Below are 21656 nucleotides of genomic sequence, written 5' to 3'. Positions count from 1 at the left end.
GGCCCCGGAGGGAACCAGCTCTCCCCCTCCTGAGTGTGCAGGGGTCCCGAAGGGAACCAGCTCTCCTCCTCCTGAGTGTGCAGGGGTCCCGGAGGGAACCAGCTGGTCTTCTGAGTTTGCTGATACCCTGGAAGGAACCAACTAGCTTCCCCCCAAGTTTGCAGATACCTGGGAGGGAACCAGCTTGGTGCTTCGGCTCTCAAATTCACCATGATGCTTCACTATCCCAGGTCCCTTCCCAGCCCTGCTGTCCTGGCTTCTAAGTGCCCAGACTGTGCTCTCAGCCCTTATATAGACACAGAGTGGGTGGGAACCCCCAGCACCTAGATTAGATTCTGCTTGATCCAATCTTCTCTGAACTGTACTTCCAAAATCCCCATCCGGGTGGGGCAGGGGTCTGGTGATTGGATCACCTGCAGTTCTTCAGCCAGGAGCCCTGTCTTCTGCTCCAGCCTTCCCTGTGCTAACTAACTGAGTAGCCCCATAGTGACTGACAATTGATCCTGTCTCTGGACCACAAGGAAGGAAACCTAGGCTCAGAGAGGTCACACCACTTGCCCAAGATCACACAGCGTACCTCTGAACTGGGACTGGGATGGGGCAGTGCGACCCTGCTGGAGGGCTGCCCCTCATCTCGCTGTCCCTGCTCTGTGCCCCACTCTGCGCACTAAGTGCAACTTGATGACTGGACGTGGGTCCCTGGCATTTTTCTGCAGGACACAGGCAGTGCTGGATCCACGGCTGCCAGAGGCACCCATGGGCAAGGGAGAGCGCGGCCCATCTCCCCCCTGCCAGCCTCTACCCAGGACCCAGAAGCGGGCCCTCCCTTACCTCCTTGCCTTGCTTGGAGAGGTGAGAGATCCTCCTCTTCTGCCCAGGAAACAGAGTGGTCAGCCCCGAGTGCCCCTGTTCCTCGGTCTTCTCCTCCTTGGGGGGCTGAGATACACATCCGGCTCTCAGCGAGCCCCCCCCCACACACCGATGCTGCGGCTCTTCTCACCCTGGCCCGCAGCACGCGGAGGATCTGACTCCCAGGCCCAAGGAGCAGGTGGAAGACAGTACCGTGCTGAGGGAGGGCTGCCGCGTCTAGAGATGCAATTTGGGGCATCTGCCCCACCTCCCAGGTGAGCAAACAGACTTGGCGCCCCGGAGCCAAGGCCCCCAGTTGCTGCCTGAACCCCGGGCCCTCCTCCCAGGCCCTGCGGATGGTGAGTTCTGCAGACTTGGCCCAGCCCACGCTCACGCCTGCCTCTTGCTCCCCTCCCACCCAGCCAGCACAGGGACGAACTCAGAATCTTGGGAATGAAGGGGAAGAAATCAGAAAAGCAAAGGGCCAAGAACAGGGTGGGGCACTAAGGGAGGGAGTAAGGGGTGGGGCCAGGGTCCCACCCTGGGATCCCTCAGGAGCCGCAGGTTCTCTGGAGGGACTGACTGGCTCAGCCTGCTTTGTTTAGAGCAAGCTCCCTCTGGTGGCGAGGTGGGGACACTGCAGCAGGAGACCAGAAAGGTGGAGGCTGGCTGAGTTTGGGGGGGTCAGGGACGGGTTGTGGGGTGGGGGGAAGCCGGGGAAGGAGGGAGGAGAGGAGAGGCAAGAGAGGCAGGGGAGAAGCAATGCTTCAGTGGGGAGAGAGGGCTGGGGAAGGCGGGATGGTGGTGCCTGATACCCCTTGGCCAGGATGCTCTCAGAAGGCTGCCGCGGGAACCCCGCCGGGTGGGCCATAAGCCAGCGTCCTCTTTCTGGACGGGGTGCAGGGGGGCAGCAGGCAGCCAGCGAGGGGTCCTGAATTCTGAACGAGTTGAGAGGCCGACGCTGAGCGAGCCGTCTCCACCAGGCGCTGGGACTCCAGTCACGGGGGAAGCCAGGAAGGAGCCCGGCTGCCCGAGCCCAGCCCGCCCTCACCTGCCGGGCCAGGCGGCCCTTGTCCTCCGTCTTGACAGCGGTGGACTCGTTGAAAATGCGCAGGCACTCCTCCATGGGGTCGGAGTCAAAGTCGACCTCCTTCTCCAGGGCCGAGTAGTCCACGTCGGAGCCCGCCCCCGAGGAGGAGGAGGAGGGGCGGGGAGGGGAGGACCGGCTGGCCGAGGGGGGTGGGGAGGCCTTGAGGCGTTTGGGCGGCCCCTGCGCGCCACAGAGGCCCAGGCTGGAGTCCGAGTCGGAATCGGAGCTGGAGCTGAGGCTGGGGAGGGCAGGCGGCCGCGGGGTGGGCGCCTCGGGCCCCGGGTCCTCGTCCTCGCTCTCATCCCCGAAGAGCTCGGCATGGCTCAGGGCCCGCCTCGGCAGCTTGGGGGCACCCCGGGGAGCACCCTCATCCAGCGAGCGGGCCTTCCGCTGTGCCAGCTTCCCTGACGGGGTCTTCCTGCCCGTCCTGTCTGGCAGCTGGTGGGCAGCCCCTTGTGCGGGGCTGGGCCGCGGTCCCGGCCCCTCGGGCCGGCCTTTCCCTGAGCTGGCCACCGGAGTGGCTGAAGATGGCTTCTTCTTGGTCCCTTGGGGCCGCTCTGCCCTGTGCCGGGGGCTGCCGGCCCGCGGGCCCCTCCTGTCCACACAGGGCTTCTCGGCTGGCCTCCCATGCTCTCCATCCTGACCCCTGCCTGTCTTCCCGACACCATCCTTGCGGCCGGCGGCCGGCGGCCCCCCGCTTTTCTTCTTCTTGGGTCTCCCCTCCTTGGGGCTGCTGCGCTCCTGCGAGGCCCTGCCCGGGGAACTGGGCTTGGCAGGAGGCAGCCCGCCTGGGCCCTTGGCAGGCTGACTGAGGTCCCCCACGTCGTATTGCACGGCCATCTCCTTGGTCTCCCGAAGGCTGCCCTCCTCAGGCTCTGGGCCCTCCCTAAAGCCCGGCTTCCCCAGGGCCTTGCTCTCAGGGCCCGCTCGGGCTCTCGGGGGGCTGGCGGTGGCGAGCCTGTCACCCGGAGCAGCAGCGGTATCATCATCAGAGTCTGAGAACCTGGCGTCGCAGCCGCCGAAGGGGTCACAGGGCTTCTTGGGTGCAGGTGTGTAGGGCTCACTGCCGCGGGAGCCCCGGGGCCGCTTGGGGGCCCTGTCGTCCTTGGTGCTGGCCCTGCTGAGCAGGCGGGCGGAGAAGTTGGACAGGGGGTCGTATTCCAGGTCTGTAGATGGCTTGGAGTTGTCTACCACGTACTTGCCGCTGGAGATGGGGCGGCCATACCGCCGGGGCTGGCCCACGGCCTTGGGGACGTACTCCAGGGTGCCACCAGCCCCTCCACCATGGCCCTGACCCCGGTCCAGAGAGGCCAGCGAGTACTTGGTGCCAGGCTCGGTGGGGCTGGCCAGAGGCGTGGGCTGGTAGCTGGCATCGGGGCTTAACAGGCCACGGCCGCCGGGGTTGTATTCGAAGGATAGAGGGAAGGTGTCCCCATCCAGGCCAGCAGTGGGGCCGTGGGGCGCCAGGGCGGGGGCCTCGGCCGAGCCATGCTCCCGGGCCGTCTCCAGGAGCTCCCGGTAGCGCCTCTGCTCCAGCTCCACCTCAGAGCGCACGGCCTCGATGGCCTGGTTGACCAGCTCCAGCTCCAGGATGTCTGAGTGGGGCTCGGCACCTCTGCCCAGGGCGCCATTCTCCCTCTGGGCAGGGGGCTTGGGCAGCTCGGGGTTGTACGGGTCATAACCGAGCCCTGAAACGGAGAGGGAGAAAACAGCAATGAGCAGGCGGCTATAGCAGCAGGCCAGACGAGCCAGTGACCGGTCACTGCCTCGTCCCGGGCCTCGACCCCAGGTGCCAGCAAGGAAGAGCAGAGTACCAGCCTCCAGAACCTACCGGGGGCCAGACCTCCGGCCGACCCCCACCAAGGCTCCAGCAGCAAGTCAGGGTTTCCAGAGGGCCCCTCCCTGCAGGTCCTGCCCCAAAGAGGCTGCCAGGTGGGGTGAGGGCACAGAGCCCAGGCCCCAGAGGAGGCCACAAGATCCCGGGGACTTCACTGCCTGGGACAGGGGATGGTGAGGCCTGGGGAGCTGGGCGAGAGGGTGGCTTCCCCCCAGGGCCCAGCCCACACTGAAGACACACCACGCTGCTCCCTGCAGCCGGGGAGGCCAGACACCCAGCCAGGGCAGAAAGCGCAGGGCGCACAGACGCCTGACTGGGGGGCAACAGGGGTGCGAGAGGGAGCGGGAGGCGGGGCCGACACAGCCCACCCACAGCAGTGGGTGGACAGGCGGATGCACACGGCCCTGCCTGGCGACAGCGCCTTTAGGGCTCTGTCCCCCACACGTGCTCTCGCCCACAGAGAACTCCACCGGCTGCGTGTGTACCAGTGAGGACACAGAAAGCCCCGGAGCGTCCACTGGGAAGGGGCAGCGGGTGGGGTGGACAAAGGACAGCACAGCAGATCTCACGGGGGAAGCGAGGCATGACGATGTCCAGGGAACAGCGCCACGGCGTGAAAGACGTTCCGGCAATGGGCAATGTTGGGGAAGCACGAAGTGGGGTGGACGGCAAGGCGGGCACAGGACACACTTAGGTTTGTATCAATCTGAACAGGGGTGGCGGAGCGGCTGGCGGGCTACCTGGCTCCAGGGTGTATTCCACGAGACCAGTCCAACCCCAATACCACCCACGTTGACACGAAGCTCACGGGAGACTCAGGACAGAGGTGCGGAAATTCTCAGTAAGATGTAAGCAAATAAAGCCCAACGTTCTGAGAAAGGATAACGTGTTCAAATATTCCAGAACGTAAAGACGGTTCATTGTTAGAGCGTCTGCCAGACATAATCTGTAAAACCTCTGACAAAAAAGTGGATCGATTTGGTGCTTTCTGGTTAGCAAAGTAACAGCCAATTCTCCCAGAACCTCCAGATGGGATAAGCCATGCCCACACCTGGACTGTAGCCCAGGGAGACCCACTTTGGATCTCTGAGCTCCAGAACCACCAGAGGAAAAACCCTGTGTTGTTTTAAGGCACCAGTGAGTGGGGTCTTGCTGCAGAAGCCCCAGGAAACACACACATCACTGATGAAGCACCAGAGAACCCGGCACTGCCGGGGCCAGTGGCTGGGCCTGGGCCGCCTGGGGGCCCAAGGTGGGGCGGGGCCCACTGCAGGCCTGTTGTCTGGCTTGTACCTTGGAACCTATTTTTCAAACAATGCTTAGAAAGGAGAAAAGACACGCGCGTACATCTGTGCTTCAGAACACCGAGGACACACCCAGGCTGCAGGTTATAGATGGGGAGGTAAAACCAAGCTGCAGAGGCCGCAGGGGGCAGCGGGACTGGGGTGCTGGGGAGCAGTCACTTCATGCCCCCACCTCCCAGCTGAGGATGCCAGGGTGAAGGGCGGAGTGGGGGACAGGTCAGGACACAGAGCCACTGGGCCCTCTGCCCCCCCACAAGGTTCAAGGTGAAGGCACCACAGAGAGGAAAGGCTAGAAACCCCAACAGCGAGATCCAGGGCCCTCTTCCCAGCCCACCCTAACCCTCAACGGGTCCGAAGGCACTAAAGCAGACCCACCCCTAGCCCACCACCGGCCCGGATGAACAGAAGAGCCAGCGCCCCCGCACGCCGTCCCCTCGGAGTGGAGGGCCCAGGACACAAGCCAGGGGGCACTTACAGGGCATCTCAAGTGAGGGGTGGGTCGGGTCTTGCCGGTCTCAGGGGGCCTCCAGCCCAACCCACCTCACTCCCAACCTCCCTCCTGAGGCCAAGATGGCTCCCACCCCAGCCGGCTCCCCTAGGTGGGGGACGGGAGCAAGGGCCCAGCTGGTGGGAATGCCCTCCCCCAGGAGAGGTGGGCAGGGCAGGGTGAGGATCAAATGGATGGGGGTCCTTCCCCACCCCTGACCTGCTCTGGAACAGGTCACAAAGGGCCACAGACAACATGCAAATCACCCAGGAGTGCCTCTAGCCCTTCCCAAATAAGGGCAGAGTTCAAACCCCTGCACTCTGCATTTTGAAAGGGATCCACCCACAAACAAGTCTGTGCTTTGGAAGCAAGGAGAGGAAGGAGGTGCCCTGGGACCCAGCCCCCAACCCCTTAGATCTGAGCTTCCAGGAGCTCTGTCAGCGTGGGGTGTTTTCAGTCCCAGGGGAGGCTGCCTCCTCACACCCCATCAGGCTACACCAAAAAGCAAAAGAAACAGCCCGAGGTGGGCGTGAGCCGGTCTAGGCCAACACCCTCCCCTCCAGGGCCTCAGTATCCCCAAGGTACCATAAGGCCAAATCACCAGCCCGAGGAGCTCCAGACAGGTCTCGACGCGTCAAGGACACAGCTGCCAGGGGCTCGGCAGCAGCCCCCTGTAGCTCAGAAGCTAGTGCATGGGGCCCAGAGCTTGGTCCCTGGAGCTGCAGCCCCAAGTCCCTGCCAAGGCTACTGGAGGCTCGTTGGGGGAGGCGGGCAAATGGAGAAGATATCTGTGATGCTACCTAGCGCCCCCGCCCTACCCCGCCTCAGGGACCGGTAGGAACTGGAGAAGCTCCCTGAGAAAATGTTTTACAAGCGACTCGACAGGTGACCCTCGAGAGGTCAGGAATGGCCGTGGGAGCACCTCAGAAGCGCCTCCCCATTACTAGGGAGTTAACCTGGCTGGGAGCCAATGGGAGCTCCTTCGGGGCTTGCACCAGGGAAGCATGCCTTTGGTAAACAAGATTAATTGGGCTGTTTTTCGGAAAGGGGGCGAACCTCAGGATTACTGGAAAAGCACCTTGAAGGCCTGGCTGCTGGGGTTACACTCTCAGAAGCTCCTGCCCCCGGCCCAGGGCAAGGAAGGGGTCGGCTACTGCCACTAGAGGGACACCCACAAGGCCAAGGTCCTGCCCAGGTGGGCCACCGCTTGAAGGATGCCTCTTGGGAAGGCTCCCGGCCAGCTCATGGGGCCGAGCCTTCTTCAGCCGTCCCTGTGCCCAGTTCTGTGTGCACCAGCTCCCACTCCCGGCTCTGGTGCTGCTAGACACTCTCCCAGTGACCCAGTCCCGACCAGCTCTGATCACCAGCTCTGAGCAGGCATCCGGCACAGCGGGGCCCAGGCTAGCTGCCCCACCTCCACGCTGGGAAAAGCAAACACTCGGGGCCACAGCGCTCAGGGAACAGATCACGCACAGCCCACGGCGGGTCGAAGGACAACACGGGGTGGTGGCCACCTCCAACCCCTCCAAGCCTTCCCCCTGCTCCTCTCTGCTCCCACCACGCCCTTCCATTCCAGAAAACACTCCGCACCCTTCCATAACTGCGCAGACGCCCCGCCCACAAGCTCTAGCTGCACGTAAAATTAACGACAAGCGAAAATGAGCAGACACACGAGCGTGAAGACCCCACTGGGAGGCACGTGACCCCCACCCAGCCGGCTCCAAGGCCTTCCCCTTTAATCTCTACGTTCGCCCTGCTCGTGTCAGCCCCCCTCACAGAGGAAAGAGGAGGCTGGGTCTAGGGCAGCGGGTGAGGGATCTGCCTAACCCCAAACCCTGGCTCCCCGCCCCCAGACCAGAAGACCCAGCGCCCCGCGATCCTTTCCGGGTCCCGAAAGACTCCCCATCACCCCACCCCTCCTCCCCGCTGCACCTCCAAAGACAAGAAGCACACAGTGGTCCCACCCCCACCCCCCGCCCACTTGTGCTCTGATTAGACATCAGTGGGGACTCCTCCAACCCAGGGGACGGTCACAACACAAGGGGGTGGGCAGGGGGGCCAGGAGAAGACAGACACCGTCCCGCCACACGAGAGGTAAGCAGGACACAAGGATGAGTCGAAGAAGAGCAACCAGACCAGCCCTGCCCCAGGAAGCTACCCAAGTAGCAGAGGCCTCAAAGGCAGTGAAAGAATGGAAGACATCCCACTTCCAACCACTAGGCAAACTTCTATTCATCCTTCAAAGCCCAGCTCGGTAACTGCTTGCTTGGGGACACTCGCCTGACTCCCTGCAACCTCAGGTGCCAACGGCTCGCTCCCCCGGACTCTGGGCCGTTATCTGTGCTGCTGGACACCCCTCCTTCCCTTGCAGAGTCCCCACAGCCTGGTCCTCAGATAAGTACTGAATTCAGACAGACCCAGAAGAGCCCTTGAAGGGCCCCAGAGCCAGCTCCTGACTTTACAGACGACACAGAAGCTGTGCCGTGTCTGCGTGCATGCCCAGGCTGAGGCCACAGCTTGTGAGATGGCCAAGTCCCAGCCCCCAGAGCACCCAGGTCCATCAGCCACCCGTCCTGCTGCCCCCAGCAACTACAGCAGCAGGCAGGAGGGCAGTTCCCCCAGCAACGTTCCTGGGCTTTCAACACTGCCTGCCACCCGCGCAGCCCTCGGGGGCAGGGTGCTCCACATGGTCCTTTACAGAAAGCCTCAGTGCTCAGAAGAAGCCACGGACCCAGCGCCCTAAAACCGCTGGCACATGTGCCTGCTTCTTCAAAGGGCAGACTGGCTACCGCAGGAGCCTGAGGACCTGCCACCACCAAGGAGGACAGGGGACCAGGAGACAACCCTGTGGGGCTCCGGCCGGATCTGCCCTGACCACCTCCCAGCTCCCGTGATCCTCCTTCCGCGCTTTTCCTCTTTAGCGTTCCAGGTTTTGCTTTGAGCCAGATCAGACCAGCAAAAGTCTACCTTCCGCACTTGGACAGCTTAAATAATAATAAACCAAATTCCTATGCACCCAGCGCTCGCTCGTCACTGGAAATGATCCTGTGCGGGGGATTCTGAGGGCAGAATGGGAGGGGAGGAGGACGGCAAAGCAGGAGCATTGCGCAGCACAGCTGAGACGAGAGAGGTGCACTGTGTGTAGAGGGTCTGCGTCGTGACCCCGTTTTGCGAAAGAGGTAACTGACGCCAGGCTCTTCGCACAATGGAAGGTGGAGCCAAAAGGTCTTCATCTGAGGCCCTACTCCACCTGCAGGGCTGAAAGCCAGCCGTGGCGCCTGCACCTCTTCTCTGGAGGATGCTCTGGGGGTGGGGGGTACACTCGGGCACCCATGTGGTCCTCTGAGCTCTCCCAGCGGGGTGCTGTCCCTGTCCACCCCAACCTGGGCGCCTGGGCCGCCCTGCCTCACCTCCAGAGCCAGAGGAGCTGGGGCGGCGACGATTCTCAGGGTTCTTGGCTCCCTGCAGGCGTGGCCAGCCCTCCTGTCCTATTCTCAAATACGAAAGGGGCCAGGTGCTGGGATACTGATCAGGCTGCTCCATGTCACCTGGCACCACTGACGTTTGGGGCTGGAAAACTCTGTGTGTGTCGGGGAAGGGGGCCATCCTGGGCACCGGCGGGCACTGAGCAGCATCCCTGGCCCTCGCCCCCTTGTTGCCAGGATCACCCCCAAGTCATGACAACCGCAGATGTCCCTGTATCGCCCTGTGTCCCCCAGGGGATCAGGACTGTCAACGGTGAGAGACACTGTTTACTGACACGAAGCAAAGAATCCTAAAATACCAAAAACAGCTTTAAGGGCAGATGTACCCTTATTCAAGTGTCCCAAGCCTGGATCTGGGCAAGAAGGCAGGTTTTTAAAGTTCCCCAAGTGCTTGAAGAGGGGCCGCAGGCCTGGGGACGGCCTCTCACCTCACTGGAGTCTCTGGAGCCTCCACAAAAGAATGCAACTTCACCAGTGAGGCAGGGTCACGAGTACAGGAAAGACACACAGAGCCTTTTGTTTCTGAGGCTGGGAGGACGCACAACAAGCCGGCAGATGCAGGACTTGCGACAACATACGAAACATCTTTCCTTTGACTTTGCAGCATTCTCCACTGGTTTTAAAATGAACGTTCTCCGAGTCCAGAAAAAAAAGTGCTCTGAATGGAGAGACAACGTGTCCAGGCTGCCGCTGGCTGGGACACTGCCCCCGAAGACAAGGGCTGCATCTGGGTGGGGCTGAACCACAAACACAACCTAGATTCTTCTCATCCTGGTGTAAGAGACGAACTCTGCTCTGAAAATCCAACAGCACCTCTCCTCTACTCCCTCTTTACAAAAAAGTCAAGAACAATAGAACAAGAGAACCACCCACGGGATGGCAGAGAAGGCCCCTCCTCTGGGAGGCCACAGCTTCTATCCTCTGAGCCTGGTGGCCCGGGCTCCCTGGGGCTGGAGCTGCACCTGGGCACACAGTTCCCTGGGAGGGGCAGGGAGGAGACTTTAAATTAAAAAAAAGTGGCCTCAGCAAGAAGCAGCCTATGACCAGGGAGTCTCACCCAGGGTGATCCCGCCCCCCCAGGGGACACTGGGCCACGTCTGGGTACATCTGACATCTGTGCATGTTGTGACTGGGGGGCTGCTGGCATCGAGGGGCTGTGGCCAGGGAGGCTGCTCCACACCCCAAAGTGCCCAGGACTGGCCCAGAGGATAACCCCCCATGTCCCCAGTTTCTGCTATTCTTCATAGCTCCCCCCGACCCCCCATGAAGTGAGAGGCCCTGGCTGGCCTGACCAAAGACCACACCTGACAACCAGCTAGGAAAATCCCTCCCAGGTCCTCAAGTACCCTGGCTGGGCCTCCAGACACAAAGGCGATTCTGCTCTTTGCTGAGGTTTTCTCAGTATCAGTTCTCTCCCAGGAAGGGGAGGGAGGGAAGTGCACACGGCAGTTCACTCTGGAAGAGAAAGTGTCAAACCGAGGAAAGCACTGTCATCAGGGCAGTGGGAAAGCTGCTGGCACCCAGCCCACGGGGGAGTTAGCTAAGGGGCAGCGTGGCCAGCGGCCCGGGGCAGTGATACTGCAGGGGCTGCTGCCCCCTCCTGTTCCAAGTCAGCTTGCGGAGAAAATCAAACAAAACCCACCCTCTTCTGGAAGCACTCGTTTCTCTGGCTGCACCCTCCCTTCCCTGCCTGACTCTTGGCTGCGACCTTCCCTGGAGAAGCAGGGCTTGCTCTCAGGATTCCAGACCACAAGGGGCCGCTGCCGAGGCCTAAATCTGAGACCCCGGGGAGGGGGTTGCCCAGGGAGCTGCCACTGCCACCCAGCTGGGGCCACCCCCGCCTTCCAGCCTCCTTCCGGCCCATCCTTGGAAGGTTTCAGTGCTCAGGCCCTGCTATACCGTCTTTCCCAGATCTCACTGTTACCTCCCAGCCTCAGGGCACAGCACTGAGCCCACGTGTAATGGGCACCCAGGTGCCCAGGTCCCATATGTGCCAGGCAGCAGGAATCGGCCGTCGGTGGTGAGGGGCAAGGGCCTGACAGTCCAGATCAACCCCGTGTCCCCCACTTACCAGCCATGTGTACACAGGTGCGTGGCTTCCCCTCTCTGGGCCTGTCTCCTTGTCCGTAAAATGGGGACAATCATCCCTACCACTGGTTAAGGAGCACGCCTGAGGGTGCGTGGCGGTAACTGGGCATCCCCCAGCTGAGTGCCAAGGTGGGGACCCTGGAGCACAGGAGGGCAGATTTGAGGGCCGGGAAGAACGGGATGCCCACTCAGCCCTCAGGAGGCCATCAACCCAAGGCCAGAGGTGCTGGGCTACACAGGGACCCCCACATCCTGCCTGCAGGTGGCCATCACCCAGCACCTCAGCATCCTTGCGCAGCCCACCCTTGCCAAAGCACCTGTGCTTGGGCTGTGTCTATCTGGTCAAAAGTGGACCCCCAAAGCCTGGATTTTTGCAGTCTCTCCAAGCCCGATGGGAAGTGGGTTTGTCAAAATCTGGTGCAAGGGGAGCTGAAGGGGTGGGGGAGGTCTAGGCACACACTCCCCCTGGCCCACGAGCACGCCACAGAGAAGGAAAGAGAGTGTCAGAGAGGTCCCGTAGCGAGAAAGAGGCCAGGCTGGGATCTGCCCCTGCCTCTCTGCAGGGCAAGGCAGCCCTCGACCAGAAAGTAACCAGAGCACGCCCCCCAGGCCCCACCCTCCGTGATGGAAAGAGGGCTGCTTATTCTCACCTGCAAAAGGAAAATGCAGACACACTGGGGTCAGGGGTAGGCAGCTGCACTTTTTCCTGCGGGAAAGTGAAGCAGACAGGGCTACATCACCGAATGGATTCTCAAAAACGATCCTTTGGGAAAATGGCCATTTGTGGTGTAGGAAGCAATCAAGAGACTGACTTGGCACGAGAGGAATGCACGGGAAGAGAAGTCAGCGCTCCAGAGCGCAGACGGCTGGAAGGCCACCTGTGGGCTTGCAGAAGAGTCAGTCCCGGGGTCTCAGGGAGCCAGCCCGCCCGGTCTGTCCCGACGGTGAGGAACCCAGACACCAGGGGCTCTTTACAGAACGCCACACACCACGCCAATAACTCAACAGATGGAGTGAGAAACTGCCCTGTGACAGGGTGACCACCGAGAGGCCTCCCACTCACCCCCTTCCCCTCTCCCAGACCTGAAGCTCAGGCACCTGTGTGCACGGCTGTCTTCCCTCCTCGAGGGAAGGTTCCTGAGACGCAGGCCGGAGCCCAGCGCAGGTGTGGAGCCCGACCTTGTAGCAAACACTGGGCTACAGGGGCCAGTGGTCTGAGCAAATTTACAGTGGAAATTTGAAAAAATTCTACCTTTTTTTTTTTTTTCTGGCAAACTGGGAAAACAGCCCTATAGTTTCTCCTAGCAATGACTCCCCTCTCTTCAAGTAAGAAGACTCTGAGACAAGGACCAGTGCCTTATGGGGGAAATCTGGGCCCTGATGGAAAGGGGGAGCCAGTCCCGGAGGACAGGGGCCACAGCGGGAGCCTGAATTCCCCTCGGAAAGAATGACACCACACTCCATCCTCCCGGCGGGCCTTTCCTTGTGATGTCCCTCTTTTTGCCCCCGTTCTTCACGTCTCGGCTCAAGGCCCACACTTCCTACGAGAAGCACTGCCTGCCCCCTGACAGCTCTCACCGAACTCTGCCATGACATTGATAATCACCACGCTGATGGGATGCGCAGTCTCTGAGCGTTCTCTCGGAAGGCGGTCCCCGACCCCAAAACACACACAACATACAGTCAACCGGGTTTGACTCACTCCCTAACCCTGGCATGACACACCAGGCTCGACACACAGTCGGCGGCCGCTAAACAAGACCCTCTCGACTCCGCTGTAGTAAACAGGAGCGGCCACGAGCAGAGGCGCGGCGGGGGAGGAAGCGCGGAAATAAACAACGGCTGCAACCAACACCCCGGGCCGGGGAGGCGGCGGGAACGGTTCCCCGGGCAGGAGTCCCGGGCCTGCAGACCAGTGTCGGCCGCGCTCATTTCCCGATCCCCGCGCGCTCCACCCTCGCGACACCTCTAGGAGATCAGGTCCTCCCATTGTTTACGTTTTACACTCATGGAAACGGTGGCTTACAGAGGTCCCGCGACTGGCACTGGGCCCCGGGGTGGGTGGTCCCGGCTTGGGGGGACGAAGCCCGCGACCATGCAGGGAGAGGGCTGAGTGGGGAACAGGAAACCATGGAAACCCGGGCGCTGGGGTCCCGGCCCGCGCCAGGGAACGGAGCCCGGGGCGGGCGCGTAGACATTACCTGCTGCGGGGGGCGCCGCTCCGCCTTCGCCAGGTGCGCCCGGACCCCGGGCCCCGCGGTGCCGGAAGTGGCAGTAGGGCCGCCGGCAGGGTCCCCCAGGCGCCCCGGCCCAATAGGGGCAGTCGATGGTCCGGAAGAAGCCGGTGGAGCGTAGCATGGTCCGTCCCGCGGCGGGGCCCCGGCCCGGAGCCGCCCGGGCCCCCGGGCCCCCTCACTGGCGCCGCGGTCGCCGCCGCCCGCGGCTCACGGACCCCGCCGCCGCCGCCATCTTGCTCCGAGGTCCCCGGAGGCCCCCGGGACGCCGCCGCAAGGGACCCCGGGAGCGGCTGCCCGAAGTGCGCCTGATCAGAAACGCCTGCTCCCGCGGGACCGAGGTGGGTCACGGACCCCTGGCCTGGGACAGGCGGCTGCGGAGGGAGTGATGGGGGGGCGCAGGCTGCCCTGCCTGCGGCTTCCGGGTGTCTTGCCCCCGTCGCCGCCCGGGCCTCTGTGGCGGCAGAAGCACCATCTTCAGCCCCAGGCCCCTGCGGCACCTGGGCTGTCCAAGGCGCGCCTGATAAAAAAAAAAAAAACGCCCCACAAGGCCCGGCTGCGGCTCATTTGCATTCAATTTGCGTTCTATTAGCTTGTCTCCCGAAAGCGCCCTCTGCGGGTCGATTCGAGTCCTGCGGGCGCATCTCACCTGCACCTGGGAACCCTCACCTGAGTTACCCAGTTCAGGCTCTGAAACTCAACTCCTCCCTGGTTGACTGGCAATAAGCGCTTCATTTCTCCCACCTGGACTCTTGTCAGCAGTCTAATCCCCAGGTCTACCAGAGGAGACCTGTTCCAATTCACTCATTTGTCCATCAAATATTAAGCACCTACTATATACCAAGGCCCTGCCCTAAATCGTATTTTATGCATTCATCAGATGATGGACATTCGGATTGTTTTTGCCTTTTGTGAATTGTGCTGTTGTGAACATGTGTGTATCTGAGTACCAGTTTTGTTTCAGTACTAGTTTTTCAAATGATGTAAATTTGCCTGTTGCCCTTTTTTTTTTTTTTTGCGGTACACGGGCCTCTCACTGTTGTGGCCTCTCCCGTTGCGGAGCACAGGCTCCGGATGCGCAGGCTCAGCGGCCATGGCTCACGGGCCCAGCCGCTCCGCGGCATGTGGGATCTTCCCGGACCGGGGCACGAACCCGCGTCCCCTGCATCGGCAGGCGGACTCTCAACCACTGCGCCACCAGGGAAGCCCTGTTGCCCATTTTTTAAATGTAGGGAGATGTCACATACAACTACAATTCCCAGCCTGTCCACCAGCTGGCAATTACCAAGGATCCTCCTGTGAGCAGGCGGTAGTCTGTGCAGGTCACCTCCCCGCTCTCCCAACCCACCTCTCTCCCTACCTCAGCCACCTGGCCCTGCAGACATATGGGCTTGAGACCCCTCACCCCAGGGGTCTCTCAAGGCCTCTCCTCCATTGCCAACAGGAGGGTGGGCTCCTGAACAAAGCAAAGATCCCCACCCTGGTGGCTGTAGCATTATAGATGCAGACAGACAGACAACAGGAAATCAGTAAATATCTTGATACAAGGTAAAAAGTGCTATGACAGGGAAGCAGAACAGGGTAGGGGGCTGGGACAAGGGGTGGTTCACATAGTCCTATGGGAAAGGTGGGATTTGAGCAGTTCTAAGGAAGCGAATGAGGAAGTTAAGCAGGCATCTGGGGGAGGGGCTTTCCAGGAAGAGGGCATAGCACGTGCAAAGACCCTGGGGCAGGGCCGGGCCTAGCATGTTGGAGGAACAGCTAGAAGGTCCATGTGTCTGGAGCAGAGTGAGCAAGGGGCAGAGAGGGAGGAGGGGAGGGCAGGGAGGGGACGGGGCAGGTCGTGCAGATCCCTGTGGGCCACGGGGAGAGCATGGGCTTTTACACCCAGGGAGGTGGGAGCCTTGCAGGCCTATGGGCAGAGGAGGGACTGGACCTGGTACAGGTGCTCACTGGCGCCCTGTGGCCACTACAGGGTGGACAGACTGTCAGGAGTGAGGGTGGGAGTCAAGGACCACAGGGGAGGCCATGCTGGTCCAGGTGGGCCATGATGAGGTGGGACCAGGTGGAGGCCGAGGAGGGGGGAGAAGTGGGTGGATTCTGGATATGTTTTGAAGGTAGAGCTCTAGGGAGATTTCCGGGTGGACTGGATGTGGGTGGTGAGACAAAGAGGGGAGTCACGGGTGACCCCAAAGATTTTGGCCTGTACACCTGGAAAGATGAAGCTGCAGTGATGAAGGGAAGCCGACCAAGGCAGACTGGGGGCAGGGGTAAGAACATTCCGGGCCTGGAGTTGAGGGTGAGGCCCAGCTGGCATGGACCAGGGGGTGTCCTCAGCACACCTGGGGAGGAGGGCCAGGGGTCCTGAGGCCACCTGCCAATGAAGCGTCCAGGAGGCAAAGGGGGCATCTTCGAGCTGTTTCCGGGGAACATGGGAGTGCGACCAAGAGACACTAAAGGGGGGGGCTGCCCGCGTGGACCCAGCATTCCAGGAACCCTGCCACAAAGGAGCAGAGAAGCCTGCCAGAGCTGGAGGGGGCCAGGGGTCCAGGGAGCGAGATTGCGGGCTTTCGGGCCAGATTCCAGGAGAAAGGGAGCAAGGGGAGTGCCAGAGGGAGGCCACCCTCGAGTAAAGGCGAGGGCCCCGTGCCCAGGTTGGGGCGACCTTGGCGGCCCCAAGGACAGGACCCTGGGGAGGGGTGGGCCGGAGCCGGTGGTGCAGTACCAGGGGAGGCCACCAGATGGCAGGTCTGCCGCCTTCCCGGGGGCGGGAAGCGGGGAAACCCGTGGGGAGGGTCCGCGCTCCCCCCACCGCACTCCCCCACACGCCATCCGGGCTCTGGAGACCGCTGGAACCTGGGATACACTTTTCCTAAGAAGGGGTTCAGAGCCCTCACCAGTTTCTCAACGCTCCCGAGGCCCCTTGCCCTCTCAATTGGGAGCCGGCATACAGCAGGCATACACGATACAGGAGCGGCCAGACGATGGGCACAGGAGCCGGGCAGGGGTCGAGGGGAACCTCCGGGGAGGAGCCCTGTCGAGCCCGCGAGTCCTTTAGAGTCTAGAGAAGCGCGGGCTCCCCCCGCCCCCGGTTCCGGAAGGGGGCGGGCAGCGGACGCCCCCGGGCGCCGTGTCACCGCGCCTCGGTTGCCGGGTAACGGAGCCGGAAGGCGGGCTGGGGGCGCAGCTGCGCGAGGCGTGGGTGCCGCTGGACTGCAGCACGCGCCACGCGCCGCAGAGGGCAGCCCCCTCCCCGCACCTTAGGGCTGGAGGGGCGTTGCCAAGACCGCCACCGGGTCCCCGAATTCACTAGCCCACTGCCTCAGTTTCCCCAAGAGGAGGCTGGGGACCCCATTGGCGAGGGGGACAGAGGGACTCAGAGGGCCCACCGGCTCGGACCAGCGATGGGAAAAACCACAAGGCTCTGGAAATCGGGTTTAAAAAAGACATGTTTAATTAATTAAATACCAGGATGAGGCCAGGCAGGGCAAGGGGAGGGGGGGGGGTCACCCGAAAGCACAAATCCCTTGGGACCCTACCCCCCCACACCTCGAGAGGCCACAGCTAAAATGGCTGGAGCCAGACTCCAATGACCATCGGTCCCTCCAGACTCCTGGACACAGGGGGGAGGGGGGGCAGGGACAAGTTCTCAGCTCCCTGGGTCCTCAGACCACAGTCCAACCCCCGCGGACATGCACCGGCCAGGGCTGGGACAATGAGGGTGGCGTCCAGACAGACACAAAGGGAAACAAGGCCCGGGCCCGCCCTCTGCCCCCTGGACTAAGGCATCTCACCACCGCGGGAAGATCCTCCGCAGCCCCACCGCCCTCCCCAGGACCCCAGGCACCTGTCCCTGGATCCTGCCAGGGCCGTTCCGGTCCACGCTAGTGCCATCCAAACACCCCAGCCGCCAACTGGGAGGCAGGAAGGTTCTGGAACACAGAGGGGTGCCACAGACCTCGTGCAGCCAAAGGCGGGATAGGCCTTTTCAGGGTATGGGACAGGGAGCCTGGGTCCCTTCCCATTCCAGGGCCGGGGTCTTCAGTCCCTCTGTCCAAAATGAAATCCAACCGCAGCCACGGTGGGAAGACACCAGGAGGGGACGTGACATCTGTCCTTCCTCATCTTAAGTTCAGACCACGCAGGCCCTCCCCCCCACACCCACAAAGCCTGAGGACAACAGACCACCCACCGGGGCCCAGATCAAGGAAGAGATTGGCGCCTGAAAAAATATTCTACCCGGTCCAAAAAAATCGAGCTATCCCAGGGGGTTCGGGGGTCAGCCCTCCCACTTCCCGCCCGCCCGCGTGGGTGGGACCTCAACCGCTGGTCCAGTGGCCATGCCCGGGGCAGGATGGAGCAAGGGCCCGGGGCCTCCTCACCCCCATCCGCAGGGCGGGGAAGGGGTGCATTTCGCCCAAAGGCTGGCCTGGTCCCAAACAAGAGAGATTGATTGTCACGTGATGCTGCACAAGGCCAAAGTCGGGGACTCTTCCCCTTCAGGAGAGGGGAGCCAGCCATCCAAACTGGGGGCCAGCTTCCCCCCAGTCTCTCTCACTGACACATTCGCACACCCACCCAGAGGGGCAGGGCAGCCCCCCAAGCCAGCAGAGGAAAATAAATAAGCCTGCAGTAACTCCCATCCGGTGATATTCGCGCCCCGCACCCCGCCCCACCGTGAGTCAAATTGCTCTTTGGAAGAACCCCCCTTTCTCTCCCTCCCTACCCCAAGTCTCAGAAGCAAAACCGGTACCCCTATGGAAACCCTACGACCTCCCCCGTCCCCACCCACCCAGCCCTCGAGGCTGGGGAGCTGAGGGGCCCCTCCCGTGAGCAGTGGGGTAGAACCTGTGGACACCTGAGATTGAGTACCCGAATGGGGGCGGCCGGGCCACACCCCCGTTTCCCTGAACGTCTCCAATGGCTTTCGGTGGGGTGAGGGGCTCCCGGGGCGGGGGATGGGGGGACACGAGGCAGCCCGCGGTAACCCCTGGTTCACCTATGGCTCTTTGCATACTTCATCCCAACCTGGACAGAGGGGCCTGGGGACCAAGTGTGAACACCGGTTAGGGGGTGCCTTTCCTGGGCCACCTCCCCCCAAGGCCCACACGTCCCTCAAAGCAGGGAGGTGGCGAAGGGGGAAGGGGGAAGGGGGACGCCTCCTGGCCACCCACCCGGGGTCCCTGTTTAACAGCTGGGAAGAGAGTTAACGATCATGGCTATATACAGACACGGGGCCACTACCCCTCCCGAGAGCAAACTCCAAGGCCCGGATGACCCCGGTCCAGTCTCAGACCCCTCCTTGTTTTCTCGAGGGGGCAAGGGCATCTTGGGGGGCCCTCAGGGGGACACTGGAAGGGGCCGGGCTGGCGGTCAGTCCGTTCCCCGCCCCGGGCCGGGACAGCAGGCGTGTTGCTGGTACTCCATGCCCAGGCCCAGCGGGGGCGCGCTCAGGGCGGCTGGACTGGGGCTCTACAGGCCGGCGGGAGCCGGGCTGGGCACCGGGCTGGGCGCAGGGCTGCCCGCCAGGCTGCAGGGCAGCGAGTCGCTGGGCGAGGTGCTGCGGGCGCCCGGGCGCCGGAGCAGTTCCGGGCGGAAGCCGGGGTGGCGGCGCGCGTGCTTGGTCAGGTGGTCGCTGCGGGTGAAGCGCTTGGAGCAGAGCGGGCAGGGGAAGCGCTTCTCGCCCGTGTGCGTCCGATGGTGGCGGGCCAGCTCGTCGGAGCGCGCGAACTTCTTGTCGCAGCCCGGCCAGTCGCAAGCGAAGGGGCGCTCACCTGCGCGGAGGAGGCGGAGGACAGACAGACAGCGGTCAATGTCGGGGGAGGAAGTCCCATCAGATCCCCAAGGGTCCTCGTCATCTGCCTCATCCCTCCCCACCTCGTTCTAGAGTCTGAATTCTGGACATGAATTTAAAACGTGCAGATGTTTAAAGAAAACGGCCCCAACTCATTTCGCGAACCCCGTGAAGACTCTCCCCTCTATTTCCTACGACTAATTGTAATCAGACTGGGAGCAGCTGCCATGGGTCGAAAAGAGAATCTACAGAGACCGCGTTCTCCCAGGACCGCGCGCCCGCGCGCCCCCACCCCCAGGAAGGCGCCACCTCGGTGTCATGTGTACTTGGCACACACGTGTCCGCTCCGAACGCACGTCGAGTTTTCGGAGAGGCTTCTTATGCAAACGGGTCCTGCCGTCCCCACTCCCGCGAAACTCCCTTCTGCCCTTCCTGTGGGGGCATTCGGGGGCTCCCAGGTGCTCGCGATCCCAGTCAAGCCCCTTCCTTTTGGAAATGACCACCCCGTGGGGGGCAGTGTCTGGGCAGCCTCCCGTGCCTTACGCCACTGCTGACCCTCGTGGCCCCTCTACGAGCAGAGGGACATGTGAAGGGACCCCCAACCCCGGCCAACCCCGGGGCCGCACTCGCAGGGTGCGGAGGGACGCAAGGCAAGACGGGGACAGCCCCTGGGTGTGCGCGGGGGGGGGGGGGGGGGGGGGGGGGGGGGCCGGGGGCCCCCCCGGGGGGGCGGGGGGGAGGGGCGGAGCCCGAGGCAGCCCAGGACTCGCCCCGCCCCAGCGGAGCAAAGGCGAGGGGAGGGGCGGGCCGCCACCGGCAACTTCCTCCGCAGACCCCTCCCACCGCCAGGCCGGCCTCGCCCATCCTGCCCCTGCGGGCCACGGCCTTCCCCGCCTGCCAGTCCCCACCCGCCCATTCCTTGGGGGGGTCTCCGCCCCGGAACAGGGTCGCCCGACCCCCCTCATCAACCCGGGGGGTCGCCCGACCCCCCTCATCAACACATCAACGTCTGTGTTGTCAGCGTGTCCCCAGCCGACCCAGGGGGACCCCCGCCACGCCCCAGGCCCGGGGGCCGTGAAGCACCCAAGAGTTTGCACCCTTCTGGACCCAGCGCCGGGTACCTGGGACCCTGGAATCCCCAGGCGTTGTGTTGCCCAATGCTCAGGGGGTTTGCAGGGTGTGTTGGGGGTGGACAGAGTGTGGACACGTGGGCAGGGTCGCCCCTCGTAGCACTGGACGGAACCCAGCAGAGGAAGAGGGGGAGGCCAGCTGGGGGGCAGGAGGGGGAGCCACAGTGGGGTCAGGGTAGGTTACACACTGGGAGGCCCACACCGAGCACTGGGGACTGCGGTGACCCAGGCTGACCCTGCCTCAGGAAACACGCCCACCGGTGGGGGAGGTGCTGAGGGAGACAGACTGAAGGGTGTCCTCAGCCGAGGATCAGAGAAGCACCTGAAAAGCAGCACCCTAGTGGGGGCGTGCACAGCTGACCAGGAGCCGGAGGTGGGGGCCATGGGACAGACCCGCAGCCGTGGGGTGGAGGGAACCTGCATTCTCAGGGTGACCCAGTGACATCTCTGCTCTGGAAGCTCAAGGCCCGCCCTGGGGAGAGGGCTGGGAGGGGGAAGGGATCGCGAACCACTGAGAGGCACCAGTGGACTTCAGAGGGGCTGCCCAGGAGAGATCGGGACTAAAACCTCCCCTCCCCCACCCCTTCCTCCTGGTCGCACTCGGACACCACCAGCGAGGCAGAAAAGCGGGGGGGGGGGGGGCTCAAAGCCCAGCAGCCTCCCCCAGAAAGTTTCTTGTGGGATACCTGTCGGTTATACTCACGGCTGGGGGAGGGCACGCCCCAGGAGGCTGGGGACCCAGACGCGCTGGTGCCACCTCCCCCAGGGGTCACAGGCCACAATCATGGTGCTGGGGGGAGAGCAACTGTCCAAGACCACAGGTGGCCCCAAATCCCTGGGCCTGCCCCCCACCCCACACACACCCCATGCTTCCCCTGCAACAATCCAGCAGGCAGAGTCCGCAGCCGTTGGGGAGGGCCCCGGCGGGGACGTCCTCCATAGAATCACGGGGCTCAAAACAGCCCCAGAAGGTACACCCCACCCCACCCCACTTGGAACCGACAGGTCCCGAGGGCCTAGGTCTGGGGGCGGGGCTGCTGGCTTCCAAGCAAACGGGGGCCTGGGGGAGCGACGCCCCTCCGAGGGGCATGCGGCCCTGTCGCCATCTTGCAGGACGCAGGCTGGGGAGAAGGGGGGGAGAGGGGGGCCAGCCCTCCACGGGTGCGCCCCACAGTTGGCTCACTTCCCCATTTAGGGCAGCGGGGCCCGCCTCCCGCCCTGCCCTCCCCTCTCTCCGTCCCGCAGCTCTACTTTGCCACCAGCAGGTTGCAAGAGCGGTGCCAGTGCCCGCAGGGGCCGGACGCCTGCAGCCGCCGGGAACACAGCTGCCGCACGTAGCTCGGCGGCGGCAGGGACAT

The 21656-nt window shown here is 63.1% G+C and overlaps 2 protein-coding genes across 3 annotated transcripts in view; both read right to left on the bottom strand.

The window, feature by feature from the left end:
- REXO1 (RNA exonuclease 1 homolog) overlaps window positions 1-13600 on the bottom strand; it is a 20728-nt gene extending 7128 nt beyond the window's left edge. For both annotated transcript variants that reach the window (XM_029217576.1, XM_029217578.1), the window contains exons 1-3: window positions 13342-13600; window positions 1901-3627; window positions 832-936 (exon numbers count right to left, since the gene is read on the bottom strand). In XM_029217576.1, coding sequence (XP_029073409.1) covers window positions 832-936; window positions 1901-3627; window positions 13342-13498 — 1989 coding nt within the window. In that variant the 5' untranslated portion in view covers window positions 13499-13600. The remainder of the gene's footprint in view (window positions 1-831; window positions 937-1900; window positions 3628-13341) is intronic.
- Window positions 13601-18846: 5246 nt separating this feature from the next.
- Window positions 18847-21656, bottom strand: KLF16 (Kruppel like factor 16). The gene is made up of 4 exons (XM_029216859.1): window positions 21550-21656; window positions 21302-21419; window positions 19782-19836; window positions 18847-19148 (listed from the first exon to the last, which is right to left on the bottom strand). The coding sequence occupies exons 1-4, from the start codon at window positions 21654-21656 to the stop codon at window positions 18847-18849; spliced, it is 582 nt and encodes a 193-aa protein (XP_029072692.1).

Source organism: Monodon monoceros, unplaced genomic scaffold (genome assembly GCF_005190385.1).
Source record: "Monodon monoceros isolate NGI ecotype Baffin Bay Population unplaced genomic scaffold, NGI_Narwhal_1 Super_Scaffold_12, whole genome shotgun sequence".
Taxonomy (NCBI): Eukaryota; Metazoa; Chordata; class Mammalia; order Artiodactyla; family Monodontidae; genus Monodon; species Monodon monoceros.
Note: the sequence above shows the minus strand (reverse complement) of the source record. Positions and strands in the feature narration are given on the sequence as shown.